The 18,520-nt window shown below is 38.9% G+C and overlaps 1 protein-coding gene across 1 annotated transcript in view; it reads right to left on the bottom strand.

The window, feature by feature from the left end:
* Positions 1–7,150: 7,150 nt before the first annotated feature.
* spdl1 (spindle apparatus coiled-coil protein 1) overlaps positions 7,151–18,520 on the bottom strand; it is a 43,064-nt gene continuing 31,694 nt past the window's right edge. The window contains exons 10-14 of the mRNA XM_073487226.1: positions 16,538–16,658; positions 8,397–8,463; positions 8,075–8,260; positions 7,849–7,924; positions 7,151–7,485 (exon numbers count right to left, since the gene is read on the bottom strand). Coding sequence (XP_073343327.1) covers positions 7,341–7,485; positions 7,849–7,924; positions 8,075–8,260; positions 8,397–8,463; positions 16,538–16,658 — 595 coding nt within the window. The 3' untranslated portion in view covers positions 7,151–7,340. The remainder of the gene's footprint in view (positions 7,486–7,848; positions 7,925–8,074; positions 8,261–8,396; positions 8,464–16,537; positions 16,659–18,520) is intronic.

The raw sequence follows: 18,520 nt of genomic DNA, 5'->3' as shown, positions 1-18,520 counted from the left end.
AGAAATAAAAGAATAAAGAAAGGGACTTTTAACACCTACTTTAACGGCCTACTTTAATGTTATACCTGATCATTTATGACAAGTCTTCTCTTACTTGCTGTCATCCATCATATCGCAGTTCCTTCCTATCGATTATGGCTTTGGCCCCCCTGAAGAAAGCCTTCTTTCCCTCCTTGCGTGCTGCCTCAATGTGGGGCCACAGTTTGTTTCTACACTCAAAAAAAGCAAACTGGGTGTCTGTTACCTTAACCTAAGTCTAACATGTAGCTCATATTATATAAAATCATGTTTTGTGGTTGAACAGTTATAAATCATGTAGTTTTAGCATAAAATGCAACAATTTGAAATTTACAAGACTAATGTATGTTAACACAACCTAATTCTAATGGGTTAAGATTGCAAATCACTTCTGCTTACAACTCCAGAGCAGTAGGTGGCAGTAATGTGCAAATTCCTGTAGTGTCCCTCTTTATACCAGTTGAAGGCCATGGTCAAAGGTGTGTCCCTGGCAAAGAGGAACCGACATTTTGAGATGAAACATCGCTTGTGGAAGAAGGTAAGCTTAATCCTTTATCATCCATTGAACAGAAAGTAATACGACCTTTGCACACAGAAGGCAAGAAGTTATTCGTGATGCACCCTTGATTGCTGCTTTCAAAACCAGATGGCCGGCTCTCTTCTGTGTATGTGAGGTAGGTGAATAAATGCACAGCGCTCATTTACTTTTGAAATATGATGTCTTCATTTAATATGTACAGTGTGATTTATATAAGCCAAACAAAATGTGGGCAAGCCTTTGAAGTAACTTGTAAGGTGATTCAAGATTTGGTGAAAGATGACAGTTCAACTAGTTGGTCATTTCATAGTCAAATTTACTTTTGTGTACCTTTTCTTCATTTAAGCTAACTGCTGAATTTAAGAGGATTACAACCGTCAGTTTGCTGTCAAAGTTCTTCTCCCAGCTGGATGCTCATTCTTCAAACCTGATGAGGGTGTTTGGCAAGAAAGGCGGCGTTCAAGGGAGAAAGATTAAGAGCATCATGATACCCTTCACCCAGGTATGATAATAGAAAAAAAAAAAAGAAACTGAACAACTTCAATATTTTAAACGTCATGCTTGAAATTTAAAGAGGAAATGTAAGAGGGATGGAGAGAAATAAAACTAGATGGAGAGGGGATAATGTACTTTATTGAAGAAGGATCAGATAAAATATTAACCTTGGGCAGATTTGACAATGTCCACTGACGTTACAATGGTAGTTACCGTTTACTGGGACCACATGCTTTTATTTGACATATTTCTATGATTAAATGTCTTGCTTGGACATAAAACCAAAGTACCCAGGGATATTGTAAGTTCATATATCATAAAAAATTTCAAGTTTGTTACATTTGAAAAAAAGTTTAATTCAATGTTTTATGTTTGTGAAATCTTCTCTACCTGTTGATTTAAAATGGCTTTTCGTTGTCTTTTTTATTGTCCTACATACTCAGACCGATGCCATTGATGTCAGAAGAGAGTGCATCATCAAAGCCCTGTGTGTGTACCTGAACGAAGAGCCCGAGAACCTTGTGAAAGAATACATGGTATGTAATTTAGTTTTTATTCTCCAGTCCTTATTCTGACATCTGTAAACAAACCAGTTACGTACTTAAGAAAAGACAATGTAATTATAGAATCTTTCACATAAATTGGATAAGTGACAGCTGTTTTACAGCAATTTGTGTGTGTATTTAAAAATGGGACTGGTATAACATATCTTTACATACATATCCTCTATTTCCCCCTTTTCTTCTGTGAAGAACACAGATGGTGAAAGCAGTGAAGCTGCAATGATGGAGACTACATTTGGAATCTTTGTCATTCGCAAAGAAGGTGCAGAGCCAGAAGATCGACCGGAAGATGTCAGTATCATTCTGGAGGGTGTGCAAGTTCTGGATGAGTTGGGAAACGTACCACTTGCTGTGGTGATGTTGTTCGCTCTTATATACGCTCTCAACCTCAGCTACCCTCCAGAGCTGCAATACACCTTTGAAGCTTTGCAGAAGATCATCGTGGAGCTTGATGGAAACAGACTCTCAAAGAAAAATCAAACACTGAAAACACTACTTGCGCGTTAGTCATCCTCAATAGAGTAAACTACAGGTAGAGGTTACTCTCATGGGAAGGTATTTGAAGCCATTTGATTGAGTATTTACCTTTTAAAAAATTGCAAGCTGTTGTTAATGTGTTTTAATACTTGCAACTGTTGCTATTTGGGGGTTACAAAGTAGAATAATGTTTTGTGAATAGATTTGTTTCACTGACATAAATACATTATATGTTGTTGCATATGCGATGTTAACTGGGGGCAGGCTCGACAGTGTGCTCCAATTTCCTAACTCAGCAGTTATAATTTTTCCTTGTCTGTCTTTTTCTTTTTTTACAGACATGACATAATGCACAAACTGTTGGACATTGAAGTTTCAGGCTGTGTGTTTGTATTTTCACAGCAACATGTTTTCAAGCAATTGCTTGAAAGTCAGTTTTGCCATTTCTGGTAAAGTGATATTCCAACAAATCCAGTTTGCTTTGTGTTTTTCCTTTTCCAAACTTGACACCAGCTGGGGGTATATAGGTTGACATTTATGTTTAAATTGTTGAATATAAATACTCTGTTAAAAATGATTTATTTTATGAATAATTACGCTACAGTTATGTTCATATTCATATGAGGTACTTAAACCTAACGTGGTTTTGTTGGCTCAGCACAATTAATTCATGTAACTGTATTATTTTAAAAAGTAGTTGCAACTACCCTATTAAATTAAGTAACTCAATCATATCATCAAGTTTAAATGGCCCAACAAAATTATGTTGGTATGTTACATTTACCCTTACAAATCTAGTCGGACTTAATCCAAGTAATTAAGTAACAGTAACGCAAATACATCATGTTGATCCAACATAGTTACATTTAGGTCACTCAACAAAATTGTTTCTAGCTAAATTAAACCATTTTATTTAGGTGGAAATTATTTCCATAATTTTATTACGTTCCGCGAACAAGTTATTTTTTTGAGTGTAGTCTCCTTGTCCCTCGATGTCAAGTCCTCTCCGAATCTGATTTTCCTGGATGTGAGATAGTCCGCGTTCTTGGCGCTTTTCCAAACCATCTCTCTGGTTGCTCTGGAAGTAAAACGTATGATGACAGGTCGTACTTTATCTTCAGTTCTTCTTCCTACCCTGTGGCTGACGTCTATGTGGAGATGGAGAAGATTCCCGAGCTCTGGAGCAATTGCCCGGCAGATGTCCATCACCCGCTGCTTGACGTCTTCTCCTTCTTGCTCAGTTCCAGCGTCTCTGGTAACATTCTGCATCGTTCACCTTGTCCTCCATCTCAGAGATCCTTTTTTCATGGTCAGTAGTTACCTTCTTCACAGTGGTTACATCTCTTTTCATATCCTGAATTTCTTTGAAGAGGAACTCTGCATTTTCCTTCAAGGCGTCGATACTTTTCCAGACCATCAGCTCTTTCGTCTATTTTTTCCCCCAGCAGCTTTATGATAGTGTCCTGTACCTCAGCCAGAGTTGGCGCGGATCTCACTTTCTTCGATTCGGGAGTGTTCGGCATGGAGTCAGGTAACGGCACACATTCAGGGCTTTGAAGGCGTGTATAGGAATGTAAATCCGTATGACTGACTTCCATCTCTGCCCCAACCGTAGGAATATTACTACTTAGGATAGTGAAGAGGTTTCTGTCCACCTTGACTGTACGAAGTCTTCCTCTATCTTTTCCTCTTCTCCCAGCCATGATGGTGGCTGTCGCGTCCCAGGTGTTGTCACTCACCAGGTTAATTAACGCTAGCAGAGATTTTCTTTTTCTTTCTTTCTTTCTTTTTTTTTTTTTCCAGAGGCTTGCCTTCGCTAAAAGTTGAGATTATCTGTCTCCAACTCTCAGATTAAGTCTTGGTGTTGCTTAGAGATGCCGCTTATAGTTGGTGTAACCTATAAATCAATCTTTAGGTGTTAAAAATCGGAGCTCTCTCAGACGTGTGCCTCCATCGACCGGGCACCAGCAGAGACACACCAAAATAGCAGTTTGACCAAAATATCTTGTTTGTGACACAGTTATTGAATGAAAATGGACATGTGTACAACTACACTGAGTTTTTAAAAAAATATTCAATTCCTATTACACCTAAAGAATTTGCCATAATATTTGACGGTACCTGCGGAACTGTTGATGTTATTGCGAGGAGATAGTAGACCACAGCTAAATGTACACTTTGAGGCAAATTTAATGTTAGATGGTATAAATTTAACAGACAAAAAATGCACCAATAGACATATAAGGAAACTTTGCCAAGAAATTATAACCCCATCAGCTATACTACTCTGGAACTCAAAACTTATAGGCATAAACTGGAACTCAGTGTGGACTTCAAGCAGCAGATACTGTGTCACAAACAAGATAAAGGAAGTTTCTTTTAAGATCATACATTCAATTTATCCTGTCAATCAGGCCATCTCCAGATTTAAAGATGTTAAAGTCAACTGTACTTTTTGTGAACAGGAGGAGGAAAAATATTTGTCATCTTTTTTTTGAATGTTGTTATACTTATTTGTTTTGGATGGAACTGGAAAACATGTTTGAATCTTTGACAGGCATTAAGCTTAAACTTAAAAAAAAAGAAGATATAATTCTCACTTATGATGGAAAAAAAACTTAAGGGAAAGGAATTGTTTTTGTTGAATCTTTTTATTTTAAAAGGAAAATATTACATCCATAAATGCAAATGGTCATCCAAAAAAGCTATAAGAACCTTGGAATATTATAAATTATTAAAAACAATTATATGATTTGCTAATACCCCTATCTATGTGTATATATATATATATATATATATATATATATATATATATATATATATATATATCTATATATCTATCTATCTATCTATCTATATATATGTATATATATATATATATATACATATATATATTTGTCGTTTGTTTATTGTATGAATGTATATATGTTTGTTTATGTGTAGTAATAAAAAAATAAATTATAAAAAAAAGTATGCAGCCCCTGAATTGAGACACAGCCACAGGAGCACAAAAGAGAGCAGCCACACCCACACACAACCACTGACGGCTTAGGCCGTACAGACCCTTTTCACGGCAGACATTTTGACCTGTTAAAGCAACAAAAGCACAGGTGTGACCAATAAAATTAACGAAGGCTCCATTCTATTAGGCTCGTTCGAGATGAGCCACGCCTGCGCAGAATCGATCACCGGCGACCACCGCACAATGCATGCCGGTTAGATTTGTGTCCAACTTGATCCCGACTTGCTCTGACGTCATGCACGCGCCGGCAACGATAACCTCACGAGATCAAGGCGGCTGCAGTTTTTTGAGCCAGGCGCCGCAGTTGCTCTCATAGACATATATATGTATATATGTCTATGGTTGCTCTCCACCGACTGCAAAACCCCAGGGCATGATGGGAAACGCCTGGCTGTCGCCTGATCAAAGAGCTGATTGGCTCTTAGTTAGGACTACAAACACTACGTTTTGTCGAAAATCCCAATTTTCTGTGTAATTGTTATATTTAATGCTAGATTATATGAATCTCATGTTGTGCAATGAAGGTTTAATCTGTTAACTAACATTTTGTGTGGTTTATAATAATAATAACAATAATAATAATAAAGGTTATTTATATAACACTTATCAAAACGAGCAATCAGTGCTTTACAAGGCAGACAAAAAGAACAAAGGATAGAATACAATGCCAGATACACACACATTCCCACATATATACTGTATATAAATACAAATATAAATACATCAATAAATAAAGATTATAAGAAACCTTTGCTGCTTGTCCTCCCCATGTGTAGCCTATATAGCTGTGAGAACGTTTGGACTGTTAATTCAGTGGTTCAATTTCTTAAATTTAGGGATTGTATGATTAATAAATGACAGTGCCTTTACATAAATCTACTTTGTAGGCAATTCTTATTCAATAAATATGACTTCCAAGGGCTAACATCTGCCCAATCGTTCTGATTCTCACCTCAATCATAACAGTGGCATCGTTAAACAAATAAAAAGTTATGATTGACAAATTTAGACCACAGTGAAAAGTAGTAGTCATTTTAGAAAAATCCACTTTGTATGACCTCAAAACCGTGAACCTAAAAAGTATGATCAATTAATTGGTACAAAGTTTGTATTTCTATTTGTTACATTTGTGAGAATAAATAGTAAAAATCACACCACATCCCATATGCCCATTAAGGTGATTAACACAGTGGAATTTATGTGCAAAGTGGAAAAGTAGGGGGATCTCTTCTGTTTCAATTTCATCAGCGATCAAGAACGCATACGCAATTTCTTCAGCCATAGCTATCCGAACGTGTTCTGCAAACTACGGGTAGCCTACAGGTGGATCTAACAGGATGTAAATGCTTCTGTGACTTCCTGTATATTCTTTGACAGCGGCTGGAAACTGTCCGACTTTACTGCAGCTTTTTGTCACCACCCCCTGCTGCTGCCGCCTGGTCTCGTCCACCTTCCAGGCGAGGTGCAGTTCATCTTGAACAAGCCTATTAAGTATCCCAGTAAGCCTTTCTCAAGGGTAGCTGAGTATCTAGAGCACCAGCATTTGTTGGTTCAATTATTGTTTCAAAATGGTCAGAAAAAAAGTTTCTTACATCTTTTTTTCCCCTGTTAAAAGGTTTTTTTTTCTCTCAGTACTAAGTTTTTCCTCACTCGAATCAAGGGTCTAAGGACAGAGGATGTCGTTCACTTTACAGATTGTAAAGCCCAGTGAGGCAATGTGATTGTGATTTTGGGCTATATAAATAAAATTGATTTGATTTGAAAATACTTTTTCCTCCGCACAAAACTGGTTCTAACCAGAACAGAAAGAAATGGGAGGCCCCGGTGCACAACCAGTCTCTAGTGTGAGAAACTGACTCCTCAACATATCATGCAGTGTTGCTTAATTTAAAAAAAAAATACAGACTGTTAAAAGCCCGTACTCAAACAAGGCATAACCTTTTAAACCTGAGGCCTACTTGAAGACACATTATGATATGTCTACATTTGCAGCAGTACGAGGGCATTGAAGACAATAACTGAACACAGAATACTGTATGTTGGAGAATGTTTTTAATACTGTAACATTTAAATGAAATGACAGCAGAGAGCAAATATAGAGAAGTCACAAGAAGTACAGGTAATTGGTAAGAACTGAAGTATTTGAATTAAAAAGATACATTCTATTTATAAGGAATATCGGATGTTGTAGTGCACCAATATATAAGATGCATGGTAAGATAGAGTCCTACTGCTGAGCACATTGGTTTTCCATACTGTTGTTAGAGCTGACATGGATCATCTCCACTGTCCTTTTCTTTCTTCTCTCCTCTCTCTTGTTCTGCTGCTGGATCTCCTCCATCTTCTTCTCTTTAGAGTCAGTTACAGGAGAGCTACGGCACAATCACAAATACAGTTTGTGAGCACACATTTTCTGATTACATGTCAACCATCTATGAAATCATCAGCAGACACGCTGAGTAGAATACAACCAAACTAAAACAATGGTTGGGGTTGAATGTATTATTCAGACATAATAGCAAGAGTCATTCAACGTCCATGGAGAGAAGTGAGCTGTCTCTAAATGGTGTCTCCAACTGAGGGGAAAAGAAATTAACAATGACACTGAAATTCTTCAATTGACTTCCTGACTGAACAGACAATTAAGAGTGTGTTGTTGAACTAAGGTGTAGACAACGAACTTATTATTTAAGTGTCATAAATGAGCCAGACTAATCCACACAAGACATACTGACCTGGGGTTGGGGATCACAACAGGCTCATCTCCACTGATCTTCACACACTTTGCAGGCCTAGGCTCAGGTGCTGAACCTGTGACACAAAATGTCGCCATCACATAATGAATGCTTAATACCTTGCCTTGCTGTTGTCATATGTATTTCTTATGCAATGTAACCGGACTCAATTTTAATTCATGCTGTGATCCTGTCTATCAAAGTTACAGAACTCTGATGCACACACCTTGTGTGGAGCTCAGTGCCTCAGCTGGAGAAGAAGTGTGTGCTTTGGCGTCTCCAGTAATATTTTTGACATCCATCTCCACGGCAACAACCTGCTCGCCTTTGTTAAGCATTGTCTCAGAGGAAGGTATGATGTCAACCGGAAGCTTCTCTTTCTTTCTCTTCTGGATCAGATTCTTTTTTGCCTCTAGAGATAAAAATAAAAATCACAGATGCAGCAACAGTTGTACCTTGATCATTTAGATGTACCTGCAACCATTTTGTTAAAACCGCAGACCTCTATGACCAATATGCAAATGTGGTTTTGGCATTATTCCGTTTACCTCTTGGTTCATATTTGTCTTGGAGCTCCTCTACTTGTAGCTGCAGTTTGATCTTGTCACTCTGAGCCTGGAACAGGGAGCAGAAATATACCATAAACAGTCTGCCTGTAACTCAATGTCAATGTATATTAGTGTTATTTTAGTGCTGTGTTTATTATTTTTAATAGTTAGTCAAGTTACTAACCGTAACCACAGTTTTCAGTTGCTGTGTTTTGTTATTATATCAGAGACCATTGTGTATGAAGCACTTGCTCTTTGTAGGTTTTACAGAATAGACAGATAATGCTGAATGCTGCTAGTAACAGCCAATGACAAAATTACCGCCTCGTGCTTGTATGCCTCCGTGCACAAGTCAAATTTCAGTTAACATCCATGTCTGTCCAGACTCATATAATGTAGGGTCATTCCATGCCAACTCAACGAAAATCCTTTTACCAGTTTATGTCATGGATTTTCTTGAAAAAACATATTGAAACCTCTATCAAATTCATGGGGGACATTGCAGAATCCGATAGCTGTATTCCAAATACTTTTTAAGTTTTTAAATTTTAAGTTTGGCCCTCAGAGCCAAATTTCAGCATTTTTGTGATTCCTTGTGTGTGTATTGTCAGCCTCACTGAACGCTTTTTTCCCCTCTGGATTGGGTTGAAATTTGTCCTGAATAGTTGTTTTTGAATGATAACAGTAATCAAATTAGTAACAGGAAGTCATTTTGTACCAGGACAAAGAATCAGTAATTTTCAAAAATTCTCCAATACTTTTCACTTTCTTGCAATCAATTTTGGTTCCGTGTAGTATTTATGTAGTTCAGTCACATCTAGAAGTTATTTGGTCCCGCATAAAAAATTAAGTGCCATAGATCTAGCTAAATATAGCTTCAGAGCTGAAAAACATTTTTGGGTTGTTTTGACTGTAGGATTAATTAATTTCCTTGAAACTTTTGTATGTGAAAGTGTTGATATTCATTGTGTATATATAAAAAATTCAAAGATGTTATTTTACTCCTTCATCGTTTCATTTTTTAAAATTGGATGATTTTCGCACTTTTCAAAGGCTGTAATGTTACATTCAGTAGTTTTATTTAATCTGAAGATATTTGTACTGTGTTGACTTCAAGGTTTTCCATCTGTCTGATACCTATTTAACCTGTCTTTCATTGGGTTCTAGAAATTTGCAAGTTACAGCTTGAAATGGCTTAGTTAGTTACATTCTAGATGATGTCATCTTGTTCTGTGTGTCTGGTCAAAATCTCCATCTTAGTTCCTTCACTCAATACACATATACTATTCTACAATTGCAAACTCTCTGAACTAACAACTGACATCAACAACTCAGCCAAATAAAAAAAAAAAAGAAGAACTTCTCCATAGGCTGTCTTGTGACAGATGGCTTCTTCTTCCAAGATTTTCCTATTGAGCAGGGCTCCATGATCTCATCATCACATCAAACTGCTTAATGATGAAATTAATCATAATTGCACTGTTTAAATAATTCTGGGTATATTGCAACTGATTTTGCAGTAATCCACACAAACCTGTGAGATAATTATAGACTTGCTGTATTGGCTTCAATGCAACTTGATGGTTGAAGAAATTAGCTCAGAGAGTTTAAAATTGTGAAATAGTATATGTGTATTGAGCTATGGAATTAAGATTAATATTATGTCTAGACACACAGAACAAGATGACATCATGTAGTATGCAACAAACCAAGCCAATACAAGCTTTTACTTCTAGAACCCAATGAAAAAAAGGTTCAATAGGTATCAGAAAGATAAAAACAAACAAACCTTGAAGTCATCACAGTACAAATATGTATCTACTGATGAAATAAAAAATTGAATGTGATATGACAGCCTGTGAAAAGCATGGAAATTAGCCAATTAAAAAAAAAATCATAAATGATGATGAAGTAATCTAACATCTTTGAATTTTTTATATATTATACAATAAATAACACTTTAACATACAAAAGAAAATCGGCAGTCAAAATAACCTAAAAAGTGGGATTTTCAGCTCTGAAGTTATATTTAGCAAGATGTGATAGAACTACATTAATACTACACAGAAACAGAATTTGGTTGCTAGAAAGTAAAAAACTAGTGGAGATACAAATTTTGGAAAATGACAGATTCTTAGTTCGGGTAAAAAATGACTTCCTGTTGTTAATTTGATTACTGTTACCATTCAGCAACAACTATTTAGGCGAATACATGTTGCTAACTTTAATTTAGGGCTTCTTGGATGTTCAGGACCAATTCCAACCCAATCCAATGAAAAATAGGAGATCCACATACAAAGAATTACAAAAATGCTGAAATTTAGCTCAGAGGGCTAAACGTCAAAAATTCATAACTTAAAAAGCATTTGGAGCAAAACTAGTTACCTGGCAAAGTTTCAGAAGAATAACAATAAGTAGTATGGTGATTAATATGTAGTGAGCCGATGTACTTTGTACATCCGGCAAACTAAATCATTAAAAGTGTTGTAGTGAAAGACCAAGAGCTATCACAGATGCAGGTCTATGTATTTTAACAAATGAAAACAAGAAAGAAAAACAAAACTTTACTTTTTAAAACAGTCCATTTTTTCCTTTTCAACCATTCCTGCGTGCTTTTGGATGTGTGCTTTGGGTCTTTGTCTTGCTGGAGGACCCATGATCTTCGACTCAAACCAAGTTTTCTTACACTGGGTAGGACATTTCACTCTAAAATCTCTTGATAATTCTCTGATTTCATGATTCCTGTGATACGGTCAAGGCCTCCAGTACCAGATGCAGCAAAGCAGCCCCACAGCATTATGGATCCTCCACCATGCTTAACTGTTGGTAGGGTGTTCTTTTCCTTGTAGGCTTCATTGTGTAGTCTATAAAAAACTGTGGGTGTGCATTGCCAAAAAGCTCTATTTTTGTTTCATCTGTCCACAGAACATTTTCCCAGAAGGATTGTGGTTTGTCCAGGTACTCTTTGGCAAAGATTAGTTGTTCCTTTTTATGTCTTTTCCTCAGCAGTGATGTCTTCCTTGGCCTTCGCCCATGAAGCCCTGTTTGGTTTAGTGTGCGGCGTATGGTACTTGTTGAAACCATGACTCCAGACTGTTCCAGATTGGCCTTCAGGTCTTTGGATGTTTGACGTGGTGTTTTTTCCACCATTCGCACCAACTTTCGAAGACTTCTCTCATCAATTTTTCTCTTCCCCCCACGTCCAGGGAGGTTCTTGACAGTTCCATGCTTGGCAAACTTCTTAATAACATTACGCACTGTTGAAACAGGGACACCAAGGTCTTTGGAGATGGCCTTATACCCTTTGGAGGTCTTGTGTTTGCCAATTATCGCACTTCTGATGTCCTCAGACAGCTCCTTTGTCTTCACCATTGTGACAAAGGAACAGGGGATAACAGATGGCTTTTTAAAACAGGGAAGTCATCATTCATTGGCTAATTCATGTCACATGGGCACAGACAATTTATCATAGGTGATTTCTCATTTGTGAACACAATGTGTTTCCATACTGATTTACAGCAAAGGGTGCCAATACCAGTGACACAGCAAGCTTTAAGGTTTTCTATTTTTTCCTCCCATTGTTTATTGTTTTAAATTGTTGTTTATCATTTGCTCTTTTGTATCAAACACAAGTTCTCTATAGAAAAGAAATGTTTCACTTGATTCATTTTTTTCAGAAGATATTCCACATTATGTACTTAAACTTCATGGGTGCTAATAATGGTGAGCAGGACTGTAGATGGATTCTTTTACTCCTCTTTCAAACCATCTGTCTTCTCTGGCCGAGATGTTTACATTGTTGTCCTCAATTGAATGATTTTTCTCCTTCAGATGTAAGTGGACAGCAGAGTCTTGACCTGAGGAGTTGGCCCTCCTGTGTTGTGCCATTCGTTTATGGAGAGGTTGTTTTGTCTCCCAAGTGTACAAATCTGTGCAGTCTGGCTGCATTGAACAGCATAAACTACATTACTCTGCTTACACCTGGGTGTTTTGTCCTTAGGATGGACAAGTTTCTACCTCAGCGTGTTGCTAGGTTTAAAGTGAACCGGGATATGATGTTTATTGAAGATCCTCCTGAATTTCTCTGATATTCCCGTGACATAAGGAATGATGATGTTCTTATGTTTTTCCGGCTCCTCCTCTCTGTCAGCTCTGGATCTTTTAGAGGTTTTGACAAAGGTCCAGTTAGGGTAACCACAGGTTTTAAGTGCTCCCCTGATGTGCTTCTGTTCCTTCTCCTTCCCCTCTGTCTTTGTGGGCACGGTCTCAGCCCGATGGTTTAGGGTTCTGATGACCCCCAGCTTGTGCTCCAGTGGGGTGGTGAGAGTCGAATAGCAAGTATTGATCTGTGTGCAGGGTTTCCTCCAGGATTTTTGTAAACCGTGGGGGAGGTCTGCCCAGGTGGAAGAGGGAGGGTGACGACGATGATGACAACATGAATTTTGAAATGTGAAATTATGACTATTTCAAACTGAATGTTTTTCTAAATACATTATTTACTATAGGGTTTCCGGTACATGAATTGAAAATAATAATTGAAAATAGGATCTTGCAGTATCACTAGGCCAAAACAACAAACACAACAACAACAAATTAAAGATATATTTCAAAGTTAAATAACTAAACTAGTCTATACTGAAATGTTAGGAATATTTAAATATTACACTTATCACGGTACACATCATTATCATTTCTATTGACTTGAGGGAATAACATCACGATAATAAATCAAGAACATTGAGCCTCTCCTTTATGTAACGTTACCTGACTCTCTTCCTCTGGAACCTTTCTCTTCTTTTGAAAATAGTTTAATATACTCATCTGAAAATGTAACCAGAAAAGAGTCATGGCAGAAAATGACCTGGGCATTACCTAAGCTAACGTTATGTCGTGCTGTTCAAAACGTGTATCTGAAACGTAACGGGTTTCCTCTATCAATAGAAAATTACGTTTTACAGTTAAAAATTAATCTACAACAAAATAATATCTCTCTCTACTGTATAACCAAAGACTCGACATGCTTTATTAGGCCTGAAGTAATCTCTCTTTAACAAGTGTCAATGGTACAAAAATAAAATAAAAATAAGAATCTCTCTGAAATGATGATAGAAATAATGCGTATCCTGTATTAACCAATCAATAACACATTTATCCTGACCAGTGATGCTAATCTGACCACTTTTTTCAGTAACGAGTAATCTAACGCGTTAATATTTCCAAACCAGTAATCAGATTAAAGTTACTTATTCAAGTCACCGTGCGTTACTATTATTTGTGTCATTTTCCTTAGTAAAAATATATATTTTTGCTTTCTTCTTGCGTCTCGGGGAGTGATGTCACATATGCGACAAGTCACGTTTTCAGCATGAGGACAACTCACGTGTACACCACGCAGCAACACAAACACATCAACAATGGAGGGAGGTGAGAGATGCGCGTTATCGAGCTGGAAATACAGTCATTATTTTGAGTTCGTGTCAGCTAAAGATGAGAATATTAAGGTTCGTTGTACACTCTGTGCTGGCGACAAAGTACTGTCAAGCTTCAAAAACACAACGTCAAATTTGAAGAAACATTTGGAGTCGCAGCACAGTTAAGTTTACAGAGCAAGCCCCACCAGGTGGTGTTAAGCAGAGAGCTGTGAGCAAAGCCACGGCCTCGACTTCTGCAGGAGGTCCCCCACCTCCCAAACAACAAAAGCTGGACTTCTGCAGGAGGTCCCCCACCTCCCAAACAACAAAAGCTGGACTTCTGCAGGAGGTCCCCCACCTCCCAAACAACAGAAGCTGGACTTCTGCAGGAGGTCCCCCACCTCCCAAACAACAGAAGCTGGACTTCTGCAGGAGGTCCCCCACCTCCCAAACAACAAAAGCTGGACTTCTGCAGGAGGTCCCCCACCTCCCAAACAACAAAAGCTGGACTTCTGCAGGAGGTCCCCCACCTCCCAAACAACAAAAGCTGGACTTCGGTGCTAAACAAGTAAGTGGGGGAGAGTTGAAGAAGTTGGTCGGGCGGTATGTTGTAGAGGAAATGCTGCCCTTAAACGAGGTTGACTCGAAAGTAACTTTTAATCTAACTTAGTTACTTTTAAAAACAAGTAATCAGTAAAGTAACTAAGTTACTTTTTAAAGGATAACCAGTAATCAGATTACTTTTTCAAGGTAACTGTGGCAACACTGAACTCAGGATTTTTTCTGTAGCCTAATCCATCTATAACAGTATCGTTTTCACGGGTTTGAACAAACCTGTATCAAATATAACCTAGCTTAGGTACCTTTCCTTCACCCTTTTCTCTCCCTCCACGTCGGACTGTCGTCTCTACTCTCTTCGTCTTTCGCGCGCCGCAGCCAGACAGGCAGGTGGTGACTCCGGTGTTGGTTTCATACAATAATTTACATTAACATAAACATAAAACAACATAAAAACAAGGTAAAAAACAACAACAAAAAAACATTATTCTGAAGGTGTGGCGGCTTTTATTTTGCCGTGGCGGTGCGCCACAATCAATTACATGTAGAGGAAACCCTGGTGTGTGTAGGTTTTCTGTACACCTCAATTTTGGTTGATTAGAACTGAAGAAGCCTCTTGGATGAGAGGTAAAACGTCTTCAATAAACTGCAACACTTCCAGTTGTCTATGATACAGCACTTAAAAACTTTACAGTTTAATCAACCTTTGTGTTTGAGGTGCACTTAAATGCACCATGACGTGCACTTGACAGCAGAGGAGAGAAGTATAGATAAATCTATGGAGATCAATGACACCAACACGCAGCAGAGATTAGGTACAAACATTTACCTGCCAGTGTCGCCAATTGTCTTCCAAGATTCATTCACCAAGAGAAATGAATACACACTTGGCAGACAGAAAATTTCATACAACTACGTTTAGATTAGTTTAGAAACTGAGACAACGAAAATGAGACACATTATGTACAGTGCTTCCCCTAGGATGAAGTTGTAGCAGCGGATGTGTCACACACATGCACATTTTTTTTTGTATGTTTGCAAAGGCGTTTGCCTGGGAGGTTTCAATGTGTCTGCTGGCAGCAGAGGGACTCAAAGCAAATAAAGGCCTACATATGAGGAGTGATAAGCCAGTCTTTTAAACTCATCTGAAAATGTAAATGCACCGGCGAAAAATCAAATATCACCTTTGGAGGGGACAACTACACAAAAAGCAACCTGAAAAACACACCAAATGTAGTGGTGTAACTAAAACACTCCGACGCCCTGCCAGATCCTATATTGCTACTGCAAACACTAAATGCTAGTGGTGTTTACAGTGGCAAATCATATTTTTCCAAGCAGGGGGGTCGTGCCCCCCCCATCCTTTTGGGATTTATGCCTATGTGATTTGCCAAACAAGCTAGCCTATTATTTTATGTATGACCCCTGTCACCCACTGGGTGACCATCTACATTCAATGGGTGTTGTCTAGCGACTGTCAGTAATTAATTCTCCCAATTATTAATTCTTAATTATACTTTGTTTATTCAAATGAATTTGCATTATCAAACGGTGCTAATTTACTCAAATTTAACAACATTTTCAGTGATAAAATAACTCACATTATTGACTGTGCGATGCTCACATGAGGCAGCAATATCAGTGTTAACATTTACCCGATGGTTGTTGTTACAATCCTTGAGCTGTCATATTCAAGTAAGCGTAAAGTTCCTTGTTTATATGCTTAATGCTTTACTAATGTGTGTGTGAATTGATTTGGAAATGAAGTGGTGAGAAAAAATACAACTTTAGATTCTTAAGTTAGCAGATGAAGTTCTCTCCGTTTCTAAGCTTTACTGACAAGTGTGTGACAGAGCAAAAATAGTATGTTAGTTTCTAAAGTTTTAAGACCAAGTCCTCTCCTCTCTCTTCCCATGCTTTATTTGCTATTACTCATGGGTGTGTTAAATAACCTAAATAGATATGAAGCATCCATTGCGGAAAATAATATAACATCATAGATAAAGCACAGCCCTCTCCACATTCTTCTCTCTTCACTAGTCCTCCTTCTCCTCTCCTCAGCGGTCAAATTTCAGCCGCAGCACACCGGAAACACAGATGTATATGTGATATAGGAGCTGAGAGCAAATTCTCCTGTGTAATGTTAAGATTACGTTTAAGTCGTGGGTTTACCTGTTTGAGAAGCCGTTCAGATGAGAAGAGTTTCCTCTCCAGCTCCAAAGCTCTCTGACTCTCTGACAAAGATTTCATCCTCTGCAGGGAAAGTTCATCTGATAGACGCTCTGCATCCTTACTGAGACACACAGACACACACACACAGTTACACTAAATTGAGAACCACAAGCATATAGATAAACACAGGGACAAAATTCATTGTGAATTAAATATACACTCTTTTGAACTGCTTGTGGAGCCCTTTAGTAATTTTACTTCTTTGTAGTATTACATGATTACATTTGCAAACTCAATTTTCTATTTAGTAATAACACCTAGAGGAGGGAAATCTGATGTTTTCAGATTGTGTTTAATCTTGAAGGTTTCCACAATCTACCGTGTTTTTTGTTTTTCACAGCTTTTTTTTTTACAGGACAGCTCAGAGAGGTGACAGGATACGGCATCAAGGTAGTTTCACATCATCACCTCTCTGTACATTATTTCTCCATTTGTCTTCTGTCTGTCGTCTCTGCCTCCTCTTCTTTTTGATGACTCATGAAAAATAATTTTTTTACAGACTACAGGGGTCTGGTAGCTGTGCAGGTAGCATGCGTACCGCGCGTACCATGCAGGCAGAGGGGTTGATGATGCCAAAACACTCATCATGGACACGGTACACAAACACCTGGAACACCCCAACACCACAGCCAGACTTCTGTTTGCAGACTTCTCCTCTGCATTCAACACCCTACAGCCACACATCCTAGCAGAGAAACTCTCCACCCGCTTCCACCTGGACGACCAGCTGATCCTGTGGATTACAGACTTCCTGACCAACAGATCACAGAGGATGCTGGTCAATAACACCTTCTCCGACGTCTCAGTCACCTCTACAGGCTCCCCTCAGGGCTGTGTCCTTTCACCTCTGCTCTTCATCCTTTACACCAATGACTGTCATCTGGTAAAGTATGCGGATGACACAGTTCTCGTGTCCCTGCTCTCAGGCCCCCTCATATCACCACAGCTCAGTGCTGCATGAGTTTGTGGAGTGGTGTGGTAAATCAGCCCTGGAGTTAAACACGGAGAAGACCAAAGAGATGGTGGTGACCTTTTCCAGCAAGCAGAGGGAGCTGGCTGCAGCTGTTATCAGCACAATCCACAGGAGGAATGTAGAGATTGTGGAGGAGTACAAATACCTGGGCACAATTTTTGACAGTACATTTAAATTTGCCTCCAACACTGAGGAGATCCTCAGGAGATGCCAGCAGCGGCAGTATCTCCTGGGGAAGCTCAACACTTTTGGGGTCAATAAGAACATTCTTCGGACATTTTATTACTCCTTCATAGAGAGTGTCATCACACTCTCCATCACCTGCTGGTTCCACTCCATAAGCCTGCAAAACAGGACACGCCTGCAGAGCACAGTCAAAATCTGCTCTAAAATCATTGGACTGCCGGTCAGAGCACTTTCCACTGTGTGCAAGCAGCAAACACTGAGAACAGCGCGCAGGATCCTTCAGGACCCCTCCCACGCTCTGTTCCCGGCCTTTGAGTGGCTCCCCTCAGGACGCCGGCTCCGCTGCCCAGGCTGCAGGACACAGAGGAGAAGAGCAACCTTTGTTCCCAAGGCTGTTCAGCTCGTAAACTTCCACCCCTGTCCCCCTGCCCTCCCTACACTGGACAATACCGAAACGGACAATAAGTAACCTGTTGATGGTCACTGCATTTCTCTGGGGAGGACATCAACAGTTTAACAGGCTGCATAACGGACTACATAAACTTCTGTGTGGATAACACCGTACCCACCAGGACTGTACAGTGTTTTTCAAACAACAAACCCTCGAATAATCCTGACATAAAGGCTCTCCTTAAGGAGAAAAAGAGGGCCTTTAGGTCAGGCAACAAGGAGGAGCTGAAGGCTGTGCAGAAGGAGCTGCGGAAGAAGATCCAAGAGGGGAAGAATAGCTACAGGAGGAAGATGGAGGACCAGCTGCAGCAGAG

Source organism: Pagrus major, chromosome 18 (assembly GCF_040436345.1).
Source record: "Pagrus major chromosome 18, Pma_NU_1.0".
Taxonomy (NCBI): domain Eukaryota; kingdom Metazoa; phylum Chordata; class Actinopteri; order Spariformes; family Sparidae; genus Pagrus; species Pagrus major.
Note: the sequence above shows the minus strand (reverse complement) of the source record. Positions and strands in the feature narration are given on the sequence as shown.